Source organism: Solanum dulcamara, chromosome 7 (assembly GCF_947179165.1).
Source record: "Solanum dulcamara chromosome 7, daSolDulc1.2, whole genome shotgun sequence".
In the NCBI taxonomy this organism is placed as follows: Eukaryota; Viridiplantae; Streptophyta; class Magnoliopsida; order Solanales; family Solanaceae; genus Solanum; species Solanum dulcamara.
Genome location: NC_077243.1, coordinates 7,131,183 through 7,153,820, shown reverse-complemented (window position 1 = coordinate 7,153,820; position 22,638 = coordinate 7,131,183). Strand labels below are relative to the sequence as shown.

General features: G+C 35.8%; 1 protein-coding gene across 1 annotated transcript; it reads left to right on the top strand.

Annotated features, from left to right (window-relative positions):
- The first annotated feature begins 2,706 nt into the window (after nt 1-2,706).
- LOC129894216 (uncharacterized) lies at nt 2,707-21,846 on the top strand. Its single transcript, XM_055969786.1, has 9 exons — nt 2,707-2,840; nt 5,359-5,685; nt 5,762-8,262; nt 8,352-8,491; nt 8,962-10,848; nt 10,991-11,039; nt 11,125-11,369; nt 12,489-12,596; nt 21,085-21,846. The coding sequence occupies exons 2-9, from the start codon at nt 5,496-5,498 to the stop codon at nt 21,314-21,316; spliced, it is 5,352 nt and encodes a 1,783-aa protein (XP_055825761.1). The 5' UTR covers nt 2,707-2,840; nt 5,359-5,495; the 3' UTR covers nt 21,317-21,846.
- Nucleotides 21,847-22,638: the final 792 nt, after the last annotated feature.

Genomic DNA, 22,638 nt, shown 5'->3' with positions numbered 1-22,638 from the left:
TATTAACTAAAAAGTATATGAGAGTTCCAAATTATAGTGACATCTACGTTATTATTAGATCTAAGCCGTTACTATGATTAATATTAAGAAAAATTATGCGGATAAACAAATATATATAGTTAATTAGCTAATATAACTATAGTTTGAATTAATTATGACTCGCGGCAAACATCTAGCTGCAATTACAGTTTGAGTTTTGTATAATTCGCGCGATTATATAGTTGAGTTTTGTATAATTCGCGCGATTTATACAAACACTGTGCGCGAATCGAATTGTATAGCGAAATATACAAACACTGCAAATTGTATAGCAAATTATACAAACATTATGCATTAATTGTATAGTGAAATATATAAATGTTATACAAAAAATGTGAACTGTATAGCGAATTATACAAACGTATACAAATATTGCGCGTATTATACAAATATTGCAATAACTATAGCTACAAATTATAATTAGCAAACTATAACTATGGAGCATAATTAAGATATTTTTGAATATCTATATGCGAAAATTCCCCTTAATAATAACTATAATGATCTTTCCTTAATTGATCACCAGGAAATAATTATATTGATATTATAGTTAAAATAATAGTTGTTGCGATCAGTGTTGATTGAAGGATACCTTCGTGATATGTTTATATGAGTCTTTGATAAAAATGACCTATGCAAAAAATTTAAAATTGTTCTCATTAATTGTGACTTCAAAACGAACTTGTTGAGCGGCAATTTTATTTTACTTTTTGTACACATATTTTATTTTCAAATTAGTCAGTTGACTGGAGATACCTATAATCATTAATTATGCTCGAGGAAGTATTATTAATATCTAATAATAGTTTATTACTTTATGAATATCAAAATTAGTGGGTATATTTGAAATGTTTCTCCGGAGCATCAATTATAATTTTGAAGGGGTGTACAAATTTCAGTATCGGATGTTATTATAATGTCGTATTTATAAATGTCGTTGTTTATTGTTTTTTGAATATCACTTTTTAAAAATATATTTTTTTAAAAAAGGAATGCCTACAAACCTCAACAATCACAACATTAATAATAATTTTTTTTTTTTATCAGTAACTTCAATTATTCACATACAGAGATCCAACATATATGTCAAAAAGAAGATCACCGCCAAGAACTTCTCCTCCTCCAAAAGATCTGGGGTGATACAGAGTTGTTAAGTACGTCTTTTGCTTTCCTTCCTATAGTAATCGTTATGTTTTTTCAATTTTTGTGTTTAAAATTTTCAAATTTTATAATTGTGATTGGAATTTTTCTTATCAAAAAAAAAATTACATATTAATAATAGTTTGATACTATTGAAGACCGCAAATTAACATTATCTAGCAAAGTGCCTCAAGCTTGCAAGGTCAAGACGATATAAACTGAGAATAGAATTACTTTTTAAATATGATTACAAAATTTCGGCTTTGATAAGAGAAATTAAAGATTAAAGATTTGTTCGATAGGAAAAAAACATTTGCTAAAAAAACAAGCAATTGAATATTTATTTTGTTTGTTTGGTATATAAGTAAAAAATATCATCCTAAAAACATGTATATATATATCAAAGATAAAATTATAAGATCAGATTAGGATAGGGGTAGGGTTGGGGAATGGAGATGTGGTTGGAGTTAATATGGAGGTGACAGGTTATGAGAGTGGGGAGAAATCCATGCGATTTGCTTTTTCTACTTTCATTGTGGAAGTCATTTGATTCCGAAATATAAAATGATAAAATCATAACCCTCGTGCCTCGGCTTTAAAAGATCCCAACTCATCACCTTCATCTCCAACTTATTTGTGAATTTAAAGTGTTTTTGACTATTTAAAAACTTATTTGGAGATCAAGGCCATAGTTTCAATGAGCTTGTTTTCCTAGGAAAATATTTATCAAATTTTTTTACCAATCAAACACGCTGTGCTATTGGGTAAAGATGATAATTAGTAAGTAATAAAAAAATTATTCATTTTATGCAATTCATCAATAAAAAAAGATATGATTTTCTTTTAAAAGGCAACATAAATACACCAAAGGAACATTCTTTAGTAATTTTTTTAGACTTTAATGATTATTCATCCATCAAATATATGAATAGCATTTTAATTTTTTTTACTTAATATTTTGTAAAAAAATATTTTTATGCATTATCTGCGGATATACTTGTTATTTTAGTGAAAGTTGGAATCTTTTTTTGAGAAGATGAAAGAAAATAAAAGAGAGAAAGTACTTATGAAGAAAATGTAGTTGGAATAAGTTAACTTACTGTTAATTATCATAAGTAATCATTAATTGAAATCAAACACGATTAACTTAATAAATATAAAAATGACAATGGAGTTTTGTTTTGATTTTATTTTCTTTTATGTTTATTGTCTTCATCCAAGCCTCATCTTGTTAATTGGGGAGAACTAGCTACTGATAATGATAAGGCTAATGTAAAAAAATGATCATGATCATCCGAACAAAATACAAACTTAAAAATTATTCTATGGGTACATTTTTACCGTGCATTTGTCTGTTGAGCTTATTAACTTTCGTTTGACTTTGGCAGATGAAGGACCAAAGTGCAGCAAAATGGTAAACTTAAATTATATTATGCACAATGTAAATAGTCAAGGACCCAGTTAAACTATACCTTAAAATTTAGGGACTGTTTCGGTTTAAATCTTATTTCGATTACTTTATCTCTCTCTACGGGCTCTTCCATTTCCCTCTCGCTCTTTCTCTCACAGCACCGCAATTTCTATCGCTGATTTAAAACCCTAGAATTCCGATAACTGAACGGCCGATTTCGAGCTCCATTGATATCAGCCTCGACATTTAGGTAAGTTTGCTTAACAATTTTCTTCCATATCTTATGACGAGCCCTAATTTTCTCCATCTATGTGGAATGCATTGTTTTTAATGGGATGGACTCGATTTTTTACGGTTCTTGTATTTTTCCGGCCTCAGTACAGTGAATTAGACATATTTTCCTATCATCTTTGTTCTTGATTGAGTAAATCTATGTATCATGATGCTAGTTGAGTATTTTTCAGACAACACATGGAGTCGTTTAAAAATGATGCCTTTTTTTATAATTAGATTCTCTAACCAACAATTTAGAATTTTTATATGTTCTTTGTACAGACTGTTATGAGCAAGGTTGTTCCAAATGAGTGCAATGTGAACGGATGATTAGCACTAAGCTGTAGGTTTAAGTGGGAATTAAGTATGAGATCCATCTTTGCAACTTCTTTGATAGTTTAAAGTTGGTTACTTTATGAGAAAATTCTGTGATCCTTTGACATCCATAATACCTACCATTTCAAAGAACAAAAGGTGCTAAACTGTTTGCTAATGTTTCCACTAAGAGTAGCCGTCTCCTGGGAATATTATTGTCGAAATGACTTGGCTATTTTATTTGTTTCTTTCACTGAGTTAATTTTATATCAAATTTCTAAACCACAACAATATGGAATAAGTTTCAATTACCATGTGGCATGGCAAATTCAAATAGGTTTATTCTCAGTAATCTTTTCACAGCTTAGGAAGGTGATCTAAATGTACTGCAGTAGAAATGAGTTGTTGCAGAAGTGAAGATAGTTGGGGCTACAATGAATGAGTTGTAGGGTCTCGATGAGAGGGTAGCACCTTATTATAAGAGCAGTATAGTGTGATCTTCCAATTGTGATTAGGGATTTGACTTCCTTGTAATGCAAAATAAAGTGGTCACATGAGCAATAATTTTATAATGCTAAATCATTAAATTTTCTGGGACTACATGACCATGTTATATAAGAACAAGCATCACAAATTTATTAATCATGAGGATTAGTTTTCAACTTGACCTGTGCTGTGTTCCGTAGGTGTCCTGATTTATGCCACTAGTTCGCATTGGAACATTTTGAGATCATGTGCAAAAAAGCATTCTTTACTAAGCTAGTCAAGCTAAAGCTCGCATTGATTTGTATGTTAGGTTCAAGTTTTGATTCCTCACTACAGCCATGATGATAGAATTTATCCTATCAATCCTGATGGCCTGCCTTTGACTGTGCCTGGAAAGGTTTCTAGTCTTTGCAGGCAAAATCTATCTCGAAGACCCAACAAACAATTATTATTATGCCTTATTCTCGAACTAGTTGGTTTGACTATACTAATCAACAGTAACCAGTTACCCCTTTCAGCTCGTTTGATTCTGATTCTCAATGAATCATATTATAGGACAAATTGTCGTGTCTTTAAAATTAGAGATTCTCACTGTCACACTTGACCATGCGATAACATAGAATCCTTAACTGATTAAATACACTTATGTCAAACACCAGACTATATAAGTGGAGCAATGTTGTCTAAACCTTAATCCTAGCCAGTATGTATCGGCTGTATGGCCACTTTGCTTCATTGTGCTCTGTTTTCCGCTTTATTATCCATTGATAGATTTCAAGAGGATGTAGGTTTTTATGGTCTACCCTTTCAGGCAACCTTTTATTTTTCCTCTATATGTGTGCGACTTGCATCTTTTTGTTTTCTGAAAAAGTTTGGGCATAAAAACCTGTATACATGAGGTATACCAAAAAGTAGAGACCTACATATATGGTTCTCCAAGAACAACACCCAGTTGTCAATACAAAGAGGAACTTCATTGGTGCACCAAAAACAAATAAGGGATAAAATGCTGCTTTTCAATCTTAAAAAGTTCATCTCTATCCCTTCAAAAAGTCTCCTATTTGCTGCTCTCCTAATAACTCACATAAGTGCCAATGGAGCCACGTTCCATGCCCTGCGTGTTCTCTTCTATCTACCACAATTCCAACTGAATCCTTGTGTCTTTGTTAGACGTGACTTGTGAGCATATCATCTGATTGCTAAATTATCACCCCCCCCCCCACACACACAAAAAGAAAAGAACAGAAAGAATAATAGTTGTTCCACAAATTTCCATCTCTTCCCTTTGTGTGGTACACTGGGGGAGAGGATTTTTTTGAAAAGTTGCCTTGAAATTTTGATGGTCTACTGCGCTTGGTAGTCTCATTTAGACGCTTTATATTGGTTTAATCTTGGATTGTTTCCAATTCTTCTCTTTTTATTTATATCATGTTCTCTCTTTCATCCGTTTAGGTCGTTTCCTTGATTTGTGCGGAAGGATAGTGTTGAGCTTCAATGCCTGCACTTATTCCTTATGATTTTTCTTTCTGTAGTTTATATAGCTTATGCATGGAAGTAGTTCATCAATGTTAATGCTCAAATCTTACGTCAGACCACCTTTTTCATCTGAAATATTATCACGAAGAACCTGACAATGTGGCACTTACAACATGATTTTGCAACTCTTAATTAAAACTGGAATGATCTTCTTGCAGGAGTTTCAAGACAGACAGCTGAGAATAGTTATCCAAAGTGACCATGTATATGCTCTGAGTAGTACACTGATTGTAATGCCAAGTATTAGAAGATTCAGTTGCAAAATTTTACAGTCAAAGGTTCTGGAGAATCATCTATGCCTGGCAATGAATTTGGAGATAGCGTTCACAATTTTTTTGCACAAGACAGCTTGTCACAAGTACAACATAATTCCCCGGTAGCGGACATCAATTGGCCAACTTCAAGGGGCAATATGTGGGCTGGAAGTCAGAGACAAATAGGTGTACTGAGTTCCAACATGAAAAATTACAATTTGCAGAACTCTGGTAATTTAACATGTTGTGTGTTCTCTAAACTATTAATTGCTTGCTGTGTTTGATCTCTTACTTTTCCTGCATGCAGACGCTGGGAGAGGAATAAGCAGTTATCCATTCAATGGGCAACATGGTTTAAATTTTACACAGCCAATTCCAAGACCTGAATTTGGTAAAAGCCAGTCACAGAGCCAGCAGCCAAATTTGAATGGGTACATGTATGGTAATCAGTTTTACCAGACAAGGCAGGATGAAACAAACTTTCCTGATACTAGTTCTGATCAACATAATATAGCCTCGGCAGGCTCATCTTTTTTTGAGTCACAGCAATGGTTGGGTCCTGAGCAGCAGACAGGAGTATCTGTTAGATCAGAACCTTCGGATAGTCCTGTCAGTGGCAATCTTTTTGGTGGTCAGCAAATCTCCCAGCAGCAATCAAGCATGCTGCATTCTTTGCAGCGCCAGCAGTCTGGGATTAATGACATGCAGCAATTTCAGCAGCAGATTATGTTCATGAAGATGCAAGAACTTCAGAGACAACAACAACTTCATCAACTGGAAGCAAGGCAACAAAATACATTGAATCAAGTTTCTTCCTGTCCCAAGTTAACTTCTGATGTCCATTCCTCTGCATTATTTAATGGCACTGCGAATTCTGGTGCATTAAATCATTCCTGGGCAAATGAGCTTGGCAACACAAACTGGTCGCAGCGTGGTTCTCTAGTACTTCAAGGGTCCTCCAGTGGACTCATTCCCACCAATAATGGCCAAGCACAACACTTAATGGGTTTGATTCCTCAACAGATTGATCAATCTCTATACGGAGTTCCTGTTTCTAGTTCAAGACCATCTCTAAACCAATTTTCACAAGGGGTGACAGATAAGCAAGCAGTGCAGCAAATGCCAAATTTTAATAGTTCATTTCCAGTTAATCAATATACTTCATTAGCAGATCAAGTCAGTGGGCAGGATGGGATTTTCCTCTCTAGACAGAGACTCCAGGTTGATAATGTATTTGGAGATGCTCCAAGCCAAGCTCTATCTAATCCAATGGATGTGGGTAACCTTCAGCAAGTTGATAGTATGCAAAATGCGTCAGCTCTACACGAATTTCGTGGCAGACTGGATATAGCTGTTCCTCCAGAAACCGCACAGGAGGAAGCAGCAGGGGGAGCTTCTCCCTCACAGGACAAAGTAGGATTAGATCCTACAGAAGAACGAATTTTATTTGGTTCAGATGATAATATATGGGCCGCCTTTGGCAAGAGCCCTATGAGCGGTGAAGGTGGTAATCCTTTTGATGGTGCTGAATTGCTTGATGGGACTCCATCTATCCAAGGCGGTACTTGGAGTGCTCTTATGCAGTCTGCTGTTGCAGAAACTTCTAGCAGTGATGTTGGTCTACCGGAGCAGTGGACTGGTTTAAATTTTCATGGTGCTGAAATTCCTTCCGGGAGTCCCAACTTGACATCCAACAGTGAGAGACATAAAACAACTCATTCCGAAGACAACTTGCCCCAAGCCTCATCGTTGAATTCTGTTTCTGTTCATTCCTCTGGTAGCCCCGATATGAGAAATAGCTATCACAATGTTCAGGGGCAGAGGTTTCCATTTGAGCCAGGCAAGAGTCTGCAATCAAATTCTTCTCAAAGACTTGTGCAGTCATCAGACGAAAGAAATAAGTGGTCTAAGTTAGGTCAATCACAGATGTTGGGTGCTGAAGGTTGTCAGATGGTTGAGAAGACTTCAAATCTTGACAGGGAAATGATTTCAAAAAACATTTCTAGTAATTTGGCACCCGAGCTTGGTGGAGCTAAGGAACAATACAATAAATCAGCTGGTTGGAGTGTTTCTGCAATGCCCTCTGGAGATGCAGTAGATTACAATCAGAAGAAGTTCATTCAAGGTGAAGTTGTTCGTAGGGGTGCGGGATGGAATTCTAATCCTGGCCGTAATACTACGGTTACTATGGCGCACACAGAATCATCTGTGGGTAGTCCCCAAGCAAATTCTGAGGTCTTTGGCTTGCATAATTCTGCCGCAATACCAAACTCAAGTACCATGACGAGTGGCAAGGGAACTAGTCAGTTCTTGAAAAATAATCATCAATCTAGTTATTGGAAGAATGCTGATCCGTTGGTAAAATCTAGTGTCAGCAAAGGGGAGGTCTTACAGCATCATGTTTCTGAGGACAACCAGCTTTTGCACTCATCTCCGGATATTGGCGACAAAGAGGGTAAAATGCATGAGATGGAGAACAGTGATAAACAGGAGAACTCAAATGACAGCCATCGCTCTAACTTATCCCCTCATTCTTCTGCTGGTGATGTTAGGGAAAATGTATTGTCAGATGCTAGGGATTCAAGGTTTCTACCTACTGGGAAGCATAAGTTGTCTGATGAGGTTGGCCGTAGAAATTCTTGGGCTAACAAGTTTCAGCATCACCCTATAGGAAACGTGGATAAGGATGCAGATCCTACTTGTGGAATGAAACACTCTACTCATTCTCAGCCTATGTTGCAGCAGAATGCCCACTATGGACAGTCTCTGTTGGCTCAGGTTCCTAATATTGAGGCAGATTTGGCAAAGGTGTTATATCTGATTTATGATAATATAATTCTGTTAATTTCTATAAACCTTTGGTCAGTAATTAAAGGAGACTGTGTCCTAATTTACAGGTGCGTGCATCTGATGAGCTGACTGACGAAAAAGGCTATGGGGTGCACTCTGGTGGCGACTTTCCTGGCGGTGCATCCAATATGTCTACACTGATAAATAGATCTTTTGGGCTACCACCAAATACGGCTCCAAAATCTAGGTTGTCAATTCAGTGTTCTCATAACTTAGAAATGCCCGTCTGGCAGGAATTATTTATTTCAGTACTCAAATACTGATAGTTATATCCAAGTTGAAGTTTGGCTAGAAGTTTTGGGTTTCAAGTGGAATATTATTTGAACTTGCATAAAATAAGTAGTAGTTTAAGTTGTATTTCGAGTGACGTTTCTCAGAAATCTTTAAGTTTGAGGAATTTTCTTTTTCTAAATGAAATTTATGTCCAAACAGAACTACTTCCACAAACCTTTTTTCAACTTGAATTTCAAACACTATTTTTTCCAATTTCGACTCACATATTGCCCATACACATGCTTCGTTAATCTCCTAGGTACACAGTGATAGCTTTAATAAGTTATCTGCTGTAACTTTAGATGGTTCTTTGGAACATTCAGCTTTAATCTTTTAATTCAGGCTGTATAGATCTGATGCTTTTGACTGGTTTTCTCATTGCAGTCCAGACATGCTACAACTTCTTCAGAAGATGGACCCATCGAGAGAGCGTGGTTCTACAACTCACTTCAACAATTATGAACATAAAGCATCGTCTGATATTCCTGAAGCCGAAAATTCTGATGGGTCTGCTGGACACCTCTGGCGAAGTCAGTCTTCTGCCTCTCAAGGTTTTGGTCTTCAACTTGGCCCTCCGTCTCAGCAGATATCAGTCCAAACCCGTCTCTTGTCATCCCAAGGTCCTATCGAAGCAGTTAACTCTTTACATTCAAGCCATTCTATTGCTGAGATTAGAGAGAAAAGTCGGGGGCAGATGCTCCGTCCTCATCAGGCTCAATCCTCGCCTTCCCCTTCTGATCTCTTACAGCAAGATTCGCAGCATAACACATCTAGAGTTCCAGGAAGTACAATTAAAGAAGCTGATGCGCACACCATGTCTGGGAACTTTTCTTCAGCATTTGAATCAGCTTCTGGTCATACTTACTCGAGAAATCCGCTTCAAAATCCCCACATGGTTAGGGCTAGTGGGAAAGATTCAACAAATCAGTCCATTGGTGTATCTTTTGATGAACATGCTTCCCATTCAACAGAAAAAGGAGATTCTGGCAGAGGACCGTTGCCAGATGGGGCTGGCAATATACCATATAGCCCCACACTCTCTATGGGGAAGTGTCAGTTAAGTAATGCTAATGGTCCCCATGGAAGCGTCTCCATTAATCAAGCTTCGTCCAAGGAGCCAGTGTCAGCTTCTCCATCCTTTTTAATGCCTGGGATAACTCTGCAGGGTGCATCTTCCAAAAAGTTAACTAATATGCAGACCAGCTTTCCACCACCACCGCACCTTTTTAGTAGTCAGTATAGCAAGGATCCTTCTCATATCCCCCAGCCGAATCAGATGAATATTATGGAATCATCATTATCTGCTTCAGAGAGGCAAGGTGATCAAGATGCCAATAATGGAGGGACTTTCATGTCTGAACTTGGCTGTGGTTCAGTGAATTCTCTGCATTCTGTCGAGGGGGAAGAGCTGCGAGAAAAGGAGAACACTTCTGAGCCAGTACCTACTGTAAGTGTGGACTTGGTGCAGGAGATGGATGATTCACAGGGTAGAGAATCTATTGTCAAGAATCTCCACGAATCCACCTCTATGCAGAGAGATATTGAAGCCTTTGGCCGATCACTGAAACCAAATAGCTTTCCTAATCAAAGTTATTCCTTACTAAACCAAATGTGGACCATGAAAAATGCGGAGACCGACCCAAGCAATATGGCCTTCAAAAGAATGATGGTACCAGACAGCAGTGCAGCTACTCAGCAAGTTCCGTCTGCTGATTCTAGAATGCTAAACTACGCTGGGCCAGATGATTTGCAGGGAAGTCTATCATTTCAACATGGAGGAAGGATGACTGCTCATGATGTTGCATTTCGACAGGATGAATCTCAGACTGGCTCTCATAACAGCAATACTAGTTCTGTTATGCCTGAGCAAACTCAGATTAGTCCACATATGGCCCCATCATGGTTCAATCAGTACGGAAGCTTCAAAAACGGGCAGATGTTGCAGATGTATGATGTACACAGAGCTGCTGCCATGAAGACAGCGGAACAACCTTTCACTTCTGCGAAGTCTACCAGTGGTTTGTATGCTTTTAACTCTATTCAGCATGTAATCCATGCAACTGCTGATAGAAGTCAAATTGGTAATCTCGGGCAAAGATCAGTTGCCAACTCTGCTGGAACTGAACATTTTTCTTCTCTACAAACGTTGCCCATGAGCGTTGATCAGCAGAATCCAGTCATGAAGCCCCAAAAGCGGAAACGTTCTACATATGAATTCACTCCTTGGTACAAAGAAATTTCTCTGGATCTATGGAGCGATCAGACAATCAGGTTGTTATTGTGCAATAACTTTGATAGATCCCCTTGCTTTGAAGCTATTTGGCTGCTTCTGTTATTCCATCTATTGTTTTCAGTTTGGTTATGTTATTTCCAACATCATGTTTGTTGATGCATGTTAATTTTCCTTTGGCAGCCTGTCGGATATAGAGTGGGCCAAAGCAGTTAATAGGCTTACTGAAAAGGTGTCTTGATTTGTCTTCTATAATCATCTTATTTGTTATTTGGTTGCCATTTCATTTCTGACATTCTATATTCGTCTGATTACAGGTTAAAGAAATTGATTCTATTGATGATGGGCCACCAAGGCTTAAAGCTAGAAGAAGGCTTATATTGACCACTCAGCTTATGCAGCAACTATTTTATCCTCCGCCAACAGCAATTCTATTTGCTGATGCTAAATCGGAGCATGGGAGTGTGGCTTACTCCATTTCCAGATTGGCATTAGGGGATGCATGCAGCATGGTCTCTTGCTCGAATGCTGATACCGATACACCTCATGATGGCAAAGAACTGTAAGTTCTACTTATTACTCTTTTTTTCTTGAGATTGTAACTTATGTATATATAAATAAAATCAGTCCAAAGGTTGTTCTGAAACCATATTTGCAATGAGCAAAATTAAAAGAGAAAACTGTTCTTTAGTTCCTAGCAAGATTCTAGAATTTCTAGGATTGATACAGTGCCTTCTGTTTACACCAAAAGCAGAAAAGCAAAATTGAAGTTGGTTTGATCTTCTGCACTGAGCTGCCACTATACTCAAATCATCTGGAATTACTCTCTTTCCAGATTGCCCACCAAACACATACTGGGATAATCCTCCATCTAACTCTATCCTCTTGCTCCAGCACCAGCTTCATCCCAATATAAAAGAACTTCAATAATCTAACTAGGCATTGTACAGGATATACCTCTTCCATTAATTAAGATCTTCCATAACTATTCTGTTATCCTGCAGTGTAAGAATAAAGGGCTAACTGTCTCAGCTTATTCCCCACATAGATAGCACCTTGAAGCTTGACCAAAGTGAAATTCCTCTCTTTGTGAGATTATCTTGGGTCAAGACAGACTCTTTTGCTGGCAGCCAAGTAAAACAAGTTACTTTATAGGGTATCTTGATTTTCAGAACATGCTTCCATGGTAACAATCACAGTTGTTATCCTGCAGTGTAAGAATAAGGGTCTAACTGTCTCAGCTTCTTTCCCACATAGATAGCACCTTGAGGCTTGAACAAAGCAAGACAGCCTCTTTTGCTAGCAGCCAAGTAAAACAGGCTACTTTATAGGGTATTTTGATTTTACGAATATGCTTCCATGACCAATTAATAATCTGCTGTGAAGATTGATTCAAGATCTGTTATGCTGCATTCACTTTATAACTGCCACTGTTATGCCCTGCCACCACAATGTATCCATCCCCTCTGTAAACCCTTAAAGTCTTCCATCTGCTTGCAGAACTCAGTCAACCTAGCTACCTCCAATTATTCAATGTTCTCCTTACTAAAAGTTCCCAGCCTTGAGACGTCCACATTTTAGCTGTTTTTTTGTTGATGCTCTAGTTATTACTTGAGATTGATTAATTTGCATCTACAAATTTGTTGCTGAGGTCCTAATAATTTGTTTGATGAATTACTAGTCTTCCCGACAAGTGCAAAGCATCTGAGAGAAATGATAGACATCACTTTGACAGAGCTGTGGAGGAGTTAATGGGAAGAGCTAGGAAGTTAGAAAGTGACTTTGTGAGGTAAATGGTTCATCTTTTGTTTATGCTTGTCTTTATTTTATGCTAATAAAAGCAGTTTCCATCACTAAAATATATTCGTATTATACTACACGTACACCTAGTCATTTATTTTTTAGTAGTGGTGGGAGAGAAATAAATATAGTTGAAGGAATCAAGTCATGTAATAAATCGGGGATGTCTTTCCTTGTGGCATTTGAATAGGTTCGAATAGAAGATGAGTTCAGTATTCACGAGATATTTAAGAAGTTGATGACATTTGAGCTTGGTGGTTTTATTTACACTGATGTTTTCTTATTTTCACTTCTATATTTGGAGGTGTCTGTAATATGAATAGAAATTGTCTGCTTAGTTAAAGCAGAACTGCACAAAATGCTGAAGTCTGGTATGATTTCTTTACTAGTCTTTGGGTACTCACTTTGTTATGCTTTCAATTATCGCATTATTTTGCTGAAGTTACTATTCAGAATGCTTTTTATGCTTTCATTTCCATTGCTTCTCTTCCTGGACTGCATTGGACTGTTTTTCCTTGAGCCGAGGGTCTAGCGTAAACAACATCTCTACACCCTCCCTAGATCCCACTTTGTGGACTACACTGGGTATGTTGTGTGTATGTGTAATTCTACTATCAATAAATAACTTTTAAATTTGAAAACTAAAACAAATAGCAACCACATAGAGAAATATTAAAAAAAGGAGAAAAAAAATTGAAGATGTTATGTGAAACAAGGATGAATTAGATATTAAAGTAGATTTGTTAGTTCTTAGAAATCCTAGTTCTCTATGAACTAAGAGAGTGTAATACAAACATTCAATAGCGTTAGTAGTGAATATTGATTAATGATTACTACTCATTGTAAGGACATTCAAATAAGGATAAAATTTATATAAGGTAAAATCTTAATTAGTTTTAAATCCCAAATAGTAGGACTTCCTACATAGATCAAAATGAGGAAAGAATTAATAGGAAATTTTTTATTCAATTTCAATCCTAAGTATTAGAAAAATAATTAAATTATGGATTCGTTCATTGTGAACTCTATTTAAAAGGGGTAAAAAAGGTGAACGACATTTCACATAGAGGCTTCGTGCTTTTAATATAGCGTGTACGTGACCCGCACGTGTAGCCTTACGATTATTGAAAAATTTATATTTAAAACTAACAATCTTTTAATATACAACAACATACCCGCTGGAATCCCACTAAATGGGTTTGGGGATGGTAGTGTGTACGCATACCTTACCACTACCTCATGGAGGTAGAGAAGCTTTTTTCGAAAGACCTCGGCTCAAGTGCATCAATAACAATCTTTTAATATATAATGCATAATTTTAAAATATTTGTTTAAATTATAAATAAGAATTAAAGCTTAAAAAATGTGTGTTCTTAGTAGTTTCCCATGTTATTTCTCTTTCAATTAATTCTCATTTTCACTAAAATAAGCAAATTGTAACAAATTAGATTGGTTATACTTCTATAATATAGAATGTATACTCATAAACCTAGTGGAGTTGTGCCACGAAATTTCGTTTCCAACTTTGAGTTTTTTTTTGGTGTCACTTTTTTATTATTATGTATTTCTATGACAAAAATTAAAGACTCCTCTCAATCAGTGTTTTGGACGGCGAAAGGCGACAAGGGTTTGCCTCGCAGCGAAAGGTGAGACACTCGCCTTTTTGAAGCTGCCAATTAATACCAAAAACTTAAAATTATTTAATTGCACATATAAATAACCAAAATCTCAATAACAATAATAGATGAGCAAATAATTACTATATTAATTAGTATGTAACTAAATTGAATTAAGAAGAAACAAAAATAGAAGGATTAGATTTTTTTATTTTAAAGAAGAGGCAAATAGAAGAATATATAAAACAGAGGATAAAGAACAAAATATAAGAACAGAGGAATGAGAAGCTGTGCACAATGCACTGAACTGGTTAAGAGCCGCGAAAGAAGAAGTTAGAAGAGGAGAAGAAGAAGCCGTGAAGCAAGGGAGAAAGAAGAAGAGAAAAGACGTACGTTTTGATGAAGTTGAAGTTGAAGAAGAGAGTCGTGCTTTGTGGCTTTGTGCAAATAAGCCCTAATATTGCCTTTTTAACTTTTAAATTGATGTTCGTTTTTTTTTAAAACAAAAGGCGGCGCCTTTGTCTCATTTTCTTGCCATTCCTTGCCTTGCCTTCCCTGTAATAGGTGACAAGGTGAGGGAGTTTGATTTTTTTTTTAAAGTTGGGGTGTAAAGGATTTTAACCCATTTATAAATATATAAAGATTAATTAATTCTTCGAAAGGGAGCTTTAGAGTAACTGATAAAGCTGCTGCCATGTGACCAAGAGGTCACGGGTTCAAGCCTTGAAAACAGCCTCTGATAGAAATGCAAGGTAAGACTGCGTACAATAGACTCTTGTGGTCGGGCTCTTCTCCGGACCCTGCGCATTGCGGGAGCTTAGTGCACCGAGCTGCCCCTTTTTTATAAATATAAAAAGATTAATTAATTCAAAAGTCCTAGATATTTATAAATTATCAAATGACAATATTATCCAGTATGAAAATTCCTTTTGAATGGTAAAAAGTTAGATCAACATTTCAAGTAAGAGCTTTGTGCTTTTAACTAATACTTTAATTCTTAAATATCATATTTTAAATTAAATATCTTAACTAACAATAGGCAGAAAAGAAATTAAAAGTAGTATTAATATACTACCTTCATTTCAATTTGTTTGTCTTAGTTGTGATTTGACACAAAATTTAAGAAAATAGAGTAGACTTTTGAACCCGTGGTCTTATACTAAAGATATGTATAATTTGTTAAAATTTCCTTAAATTTTGTGGAAGACATGTCATTTGGAACGTTGATGGAGTTACCTAGAAAAAAAAGACAAACAAATTAAAACGGTATGAGCGCTTCGCCTCGCTTTATGTGCACTTCAGTGTCGTCATCAAGGTTCTAAGACAAATTTTTCCTCTTTTGAAGAAGTGACTAAACAATTGATATTTCACTTTATCATAGTTTTTTTTTCAATTTCTTTGGTCATATATTTGTCATTCATGTTTGTAATTATTAGTTTTGGACTAAACATATATATTTGTATTTTTTTTTTCCATTTGCGCCTTTTTTCATTAAAGCCCACGCTTTATTTGCGCTTAAAGCCCCAATAGACCTCGGAGCTTTTTTGCGCTTTTCGCCTTTGATAACACTGGGGGGTCTTATTACCCCCTAAACCTTTTAAAAGTGAAATATATGCTACCTTAAAAATCACAACCAGATTTGTATTAAGTGGTGAACTGCATGCGCCTGCCACGTAATACTGTCTTTTTTTATTTTAAAAAATCTTTTTATTTATTTTATGATTTTCTTTTATATTCTCCCTTTTCTCCTTTTTTTTCCTTTTCCATTTTTTCTTTCGAGTAAAAAACGCTGAAAGGAATTAAGATTAGTAATAGATCTTGAAGATTTGCAATGGGAGAATAGCACTAAGGAAGATAATGAGAGGAAGGGGGAAAGGACTAGCTCAACGCCTTTGTCGGAATTGGGTGAATCGGTGTGGTGCTTCTCTGAGAAAGATGAAGGATATTGTTTGGGTTATGCCAACCTTGGGGCTAGAGTAAAAATTAAGGGAAAACTGACATCGGGGAAGATTAGATTGAGGGATGAAAAAGAAATTTCTTGGGTTTAAGTGGGGTTTGTAAGCAGAAGGTAAGATTTGAGCTTAAACCATGAAAATCAGAGGAATAAAAATGGGTTTTGAAAATCAAAAAGTGGACAGTGATGAAGAAGAGAGAACAAAGAGCAGTCCGGTGCACTAAAGTTTCCGCTATGCGTAGGGTCCGGGGAAGGGCCCGACCACAAGGGTCTATTGTACGCAGCCTTACCTTGCATTTCTGCCAGAGGCTGTTTCCAAGGCTTGAACCCGTGATCTCTTGGTCACATGGCATCAACTTTACCAGTTACTCAAGGATGAAGAAGAGAAAACAAAAATTCAAAAAACAGAACAGGAATGGTTCTTGATTTAGCGAAGAAATCGTAATAGTAAGTGTTGAAGCAGAAATCCCTTTCAATCCAAATTCACACAAGTTGAAAACCTAAATATTCATGGAGGACATTTGGCTATGGTGAAAGAGATAGAAAGAACAAAAAAAAGGGAAGAGAAAATGAAAAGAAAAAGAAAAATACAAATCAACTCACTCTCTGTGCCAACTCAACACTTAAGGGGTTATATATTCTACTTTAAAAAGGTTTAGGGGGGTAATAAGACCCCCGTGAAGTATTGGTGTGTAGTTGGAAATCCGGTAATAGGTTTGGGGGGGGGGGGGGGAGGGCATTTGACCAATCTCTCATTATTTTTGAGATTGGTAACTGTTTCTATTTATGTAAATCAGTACATGGGTTGTACTGAAAATCATATTTTACATAATGAACTCTAAAGGCACAGTCCTATCCCTACAATGAGTCTAAAACATCAATGATAGAGACAATGTCGTTAGAGTAAATCTAATTACACCAAAAACACAAAGTTAGAATACAATTCAGTTTTACTTGCTGCATATTACTCTCCCTATTCTCAAAAACTCTAAGATATCTCTCTTTCCAAATAGTAGCAGGAATGATTCTCCAGTTGCTTCTGTTCTTTGCTTGTGATCCTGCTTCTTCCCAGCTGTATAAGACCTCTGAAATTCTACCAGGCATGGCCCATGAGATGTATTTGAGCCATAGGAACAGACTCCACAATTGGCCAGTGACGTTGCACCGGATGAACAAGTGATTGACTGTTTCTGCCGTTTCCCTACCAAAAAAAACATCTAGAACATAGTGGAATCCCCCTCTTCATCAAATTCTTCCGTGTCAACACAGCTTCCTTAGCCAGTACTGGCATAATTGGGTGGTTCAACTTCCTATATACTGCACTTTAAATGTCCCTTAACAGTTCCCCAACCACTGCAATATGTCCTTCCCTATCTCCAAGCCATTAAATTGTTCAATGATGCTGAAGAATTCTGCAACTCTTGGACCCAATCATTGAGGTGCCTTCTAAATACAAAAATCCACCCATGAAGGGTCCACAGTTCAGCTATTGTACTCTGCTGCTGAAAAACCATACTGTGTATATCTGGGAAGAGTGTCTCCAGATTTCCTGCCTCATCTTGTGTCAATATTTTCTCATTAACACAAGCAAACATATACAATAGAAAATAGAACAAATAGTTATGAGTTGCAATCCCTTGTTTCTTGAAATGAAGTATTGGAAAGAAATAATCATCATAGAAATACATTAAGAAAATCTAAGAAATGTGAAATACTGTATTTTTCAACTGAAGGAGAAAATTACTTCAAATTAAAATGGCAGAGTCATAGCTTACGTAGAAGATTAAGTAACAATATCGTAAAGTGAATCGTGAATGATAGATATTTTAGCTCTCGGGTAGGATATTCTTTTTTTTTGGGTGGGGGTGGGGGTGGGGGTGGGGGGAGTTTGGGTTGGATAGTCATGAGAGCTTATATATATAAAACTGTTATTGTTTTGGTTTATGTTCATTAGACTAATATTTACATTTTTCATGAGATCTATTTCTTTTGTTAGTGGACTTGCTTTGGTAGTTTAAATATGGAAAGGCATATTGAGCAATATTTTAGTTGGTCGTAAATATTAGAATTGCTTATATAGTTCAAATAAAGGAAGATTTAATAAAAAACAATTTATTTTAAAGTCCTCAATATTGGAGAAATAGTTAAATGACTACTTTGTCTAGTGTGAAAGCAATTTTTAAAGGCTAGAAAAGTGAACAACATCTTGCTAAGAACCTTCGTGCTTTTAAATATACTAGGTTCTCGCCACGTGTGCCTACCCATGTTTTACATCCTACTGTAAAATAATATCTATATTGTTAAATAAAATTTTGAGTAGGTAATTACACCTCGAAAAACAAAGTACAAGTTTTTTTTTTTTTTTTTAAGGTGATTGTTGTATGGTGACTTGGTTGAGATTAAGATAATTGGATATTGTCTAAATTTATGAAGATAAACAATCAGAGCTTAATAAGATAAATATGTTTTTTTCATTTTATTTCAGTTTTATGAAAGTTACATTACTGAACTGTGAGGAAATACCTATGCTTACAATATTTCGATCAACTTGTTAAATAACAAACAAAATAGAAGCATCTTTTAATCACATCTTGCAATTATCAATGATTACTGATTAACAACAAGAACATGTTGTGTAAAAACAACTTCAACCTCTCAAACGACAACTTCTTTCAACACATAATATATTTTTCTTAAAACAGAAGGCATTAAAAGTCGCACAATTAATCCTCTAAAGTCTAATCGAGTATATATATATGATTAGAAAATTTACCTTCTTGTACTTGTAAAGTGAATTTTTTTGGCAATACTATATAGAGAAATGCTTTTAAATTCAACTAATAAAGAAGCAAAAAACACGTGTAGCACATTCTATTCAATAAATTTGATATTAATGTCAAAAGAGGCAGACAAGAGAGAGTCGTTCAGATGGTAAGAACCCCTCACTTCCAACCCGAAGGTTGTGAGTTCGAGTCACCAAGAGAGCAAAAAACGTGGGAGTTCCGAGGGAGGGGTTAAAAAAATGTCGAAGAGGCACAACCAATGATTCAAAGCGTAACTTATAACATGATATCAGTCCCATCTTATTCATTTAATTTTGGACATGCAATATATAAATTGATACTCTTGACAAGTATATTTAAGTGAACTAAATATAGTACTAAGGACAAACTAAACAGAAAAATATTACAAAAATCAAATGAGGAAGATAATTGATGACCTCTAACCCAATCACATAAATACACCTCTATAAAGAAGTAAAGAACATAGCTGCTTCCTATAAAACAAAAATAATCAATAATAATAAATACCTACTCCCTTTGTCCCAATTTTAGTGTCTTACTTTTGTTTTTGGTATGTCCCAAAAAGAATGTCTCTTTCCATATTTAGTAAGTTTTCCAATTCCAACATTCCACCGGGCAAGTTTAAGACCACAAGATTTAAAAGACTATAAACATCTTTAATTTAAGACCACAAAATTCAAAAGTCTCCCTTTATTTCTTAAAATCCATATCCAATCTATCTAACACTTATATTGGGATGGAGGCATTAAAATTAGTATCATTCATGGAATGATTGAAATACTTGAGGAAAGTGATAAACAACAAAATAGAATAAAGCAATTGAAAAAGTAATTCAGATATATAGAGACAAATATATATAGGAGTGATGCTATAACATACATCTTTGAAGTTTGACGTTCTATCTCTAAATATTTGTAATGATAAGGAAAGACATCTTAATTGATTAAAAACGGAGATCATGTTGTACATGTTGATAAGTTGCTTAGGGATCATCCCCATCTTGTCGACCATCAAGTTAAATAACCCATTATAAATATTCATTTAATGTTACACAAATCATGATTTTTAAGATTTGCTTCATAGAAGAATAATATGTTGAACACAGTGAAAAAACAGGGAAAAAGATTTAAAAGTTAAATTAAAGCAGAACGTGGGTGAAAAAACTGGGAAAAAGAATCTAGTTTACAATTGTCGTGCAACTTTTATACTTCTCCCCTCCATGCTCAAATCTTAACCTGGTTCATATAATTTGTGGAAACATTCAAGGTCCAACACAGTCAAACAGAAAATTTGATGTTGGGCTTGTGAAATCTGGAGAAACCGAACAAAACTTCTCTGGAAGAGGGACATCATCTTAAGATTGAAGTATATTATTGTTTTCTACCGTGTTCAATTTTTTCCATTTCCTTGTATGTTTTGACATGTAAATGTTGTTATATAGATCAGTCTAACCAAGGAACTTTTGGCAAAACGATTAACTTCAATTGTGTTGTGTTTGAAGGTTGTGACTGTTCAAAAGAGTACGAAACTTGGTTGGGGGAGTTTGTAGCTGCAGTTTTTTCTTTTATTTTAGCAGGTGTATTAGGTTTTTAAGATTAGAGGGGCGTTTAAGTTATTTAACTTTTCAAGTTAGGAATTCATGCCTTTAATATAATATAGATATAGATTTAAATTATCAACTAGATCTAAATTAAATGGACAAATGGAGGTTTACTTAGACTTGGAAATCACATCTTCTCTAATGATTTAGCACATCTTCAAAAATTGAAAGATGTGGGTAACAGGTCTTTTTATCATAATTACCGCTATTTCCCACTTCATGAAATGAAGAAAATAGGGCTAATTTGGACGAAATCTTCCAGAGAGTATATATTTGCTTGCCCTGCACTTCATCAATCACAGCATGTGCATAAAGCCATCTAGTCTGTTCTGAGAAAATCAACACTGCTAAATTTTTTTAATCAGTAACTCTGCTGTTGTCCTTTTATCTGCTTCCATAAATGCTTCCTATTAATGTATGGAGTTCATTTTATCTTTGATGTGTTTCTGACAAGGACACTTGTCAATTCACATGTTTCTGATTTTGTTGCCACTATGGTACAGTTTGGACAAGAGAGCGGCACTATTAGACATGATAGTGGAAGGACAAGATCTGGAGAAGTTCTCAGTCTTCTATCGATTTGCAAAGTTTCATGGTCGGGGGCAATCCAGTGGTGCTGAGTCATCTTCAACAGATGCTGCTGCGCATAGCCATAAACCTTTTCTGCAAAGATACGTAACTGCGCTCCCAATGCCTCAAAATCTCCCTAATAGGGTACAATGTCTTTCACTGTGATCATTGATTTAGTTAATATTTTTTCCGCATTCTCGTCATCAATCCACTAGCTCCACATCCCTTGGAAGTTTTGTTGCTAATTATGTACTGGCACTAGCAGCAGCAGAAATAGAGCCACACAAAGCAATTGCTGAAAGAACTGTCTCTAAATTTGCTACCTCGAATGCAATATAGGCAGTCCATTTTGCATGTAGGCCGATTATGTCTATTGTCAAGAAATGTGGTTCGTTCCATGTCTCTCTCTCTCCATTGTTAGAGATAGAGAGATGTCCATATGTAGTTAGTTCAGTGTTGTGAATGTAATGGTAATTATTTAAGGTCAGGTGTAGTGTACTTGAATTTCATCTTCTAGGTAAATATATGATGCCTAGGCTTATCTTAGTAGGTAAATATGAATGTCAGCTTTGCGAAATTGTTGTGTTCGCTGTTTGTACCTTTTTGATACCCACCCTCACCCCCTCCTGCGGACATCGCAAAGAAAGGATATATTTATACAAATAGAATCCCTTAACAGCTGTTAGCAATGTCAATGTCTGGGTATTCTCTGGTCACTGCTGCTGCAGGCAAGGATGGCTTAACATTTTGTTCCGTGTGGTTGCTTACAGAAAGCCAAAAACGTATAAAATGACTAAGATATCGAGCATCTGGTCAATCTCTAACTCAATTTTACTTAAGATGACGCTCCTGGAGAGTATTTTGCTCATGACTAAGATATCGACCATCTGGTCAAGCAATGTGAATTCAGTGAACTGTTTATAAAGCTATTAACTGTTTGATTTACTAGAAATCAGGTTGCTGCATGATCGCACTTTCTTAGATGAGTTAATAAATTGGAGGATCAACCACTCAAAAATTACTTGGTCTGTAATGGGTTGGGCTAACAGGCGGGTCATAATTCAACCAATTTAATTCTTACTGAGTTTTAATTTTTTAATTTGTTTTTCCATAATTTTTTAAGTGCCTACTAAAACTCTTTTTTATTATAGCTATATTTTGATTGTTGTCATGCATTATTTGAGTTGAAGGTCTATACAACCTCTCTATCTTTATTAGGTAAAGGTAAGGTTGCTTACACACCATCCTTTCAGATTTCACTTGTGAAATTACACATGTATGATTTTTATGGCTAATTTAGTCTATATATCAGCCCAATCTGTGCTACATAAGAGTCCACTTTTTAGATGGCTGGGATTAAATGGGTGGGTCGCTTCAAGTTCATGTTCTTGTGGCCTAATTTTGCTGCCCCTACTTTATCATGTTGTGTTGTAAAAATCAACCTAAACAGATTAAAGAACTACTTAGTATAACATTTTACTATGTTT

Bases quoted from the DNA above. Each gene is read 5' to 3' on its own strand.
- LOC129894216 (XM_055969786.1), top strand. From the start codon at position 5,496: ATGCCTGGCAATGAATTTGGAGATAGCGTTCACAATTTTTTTGCACAA. The intron at 5,686-5,761 runs GTAATTTAACAT...TCCTGCATGCAG, and splicing joins TTACAATTTGCAGAACTCTG to ACGCTGGGAGAGGAATAAGC. The intron at 8,263-8,351 runs GTGTTATATCTG...CCTAATTTACAG, and splicing joins TTGAGGCAGATTTGGCAAAG to GTGCGTGCATCTGATGAGCT.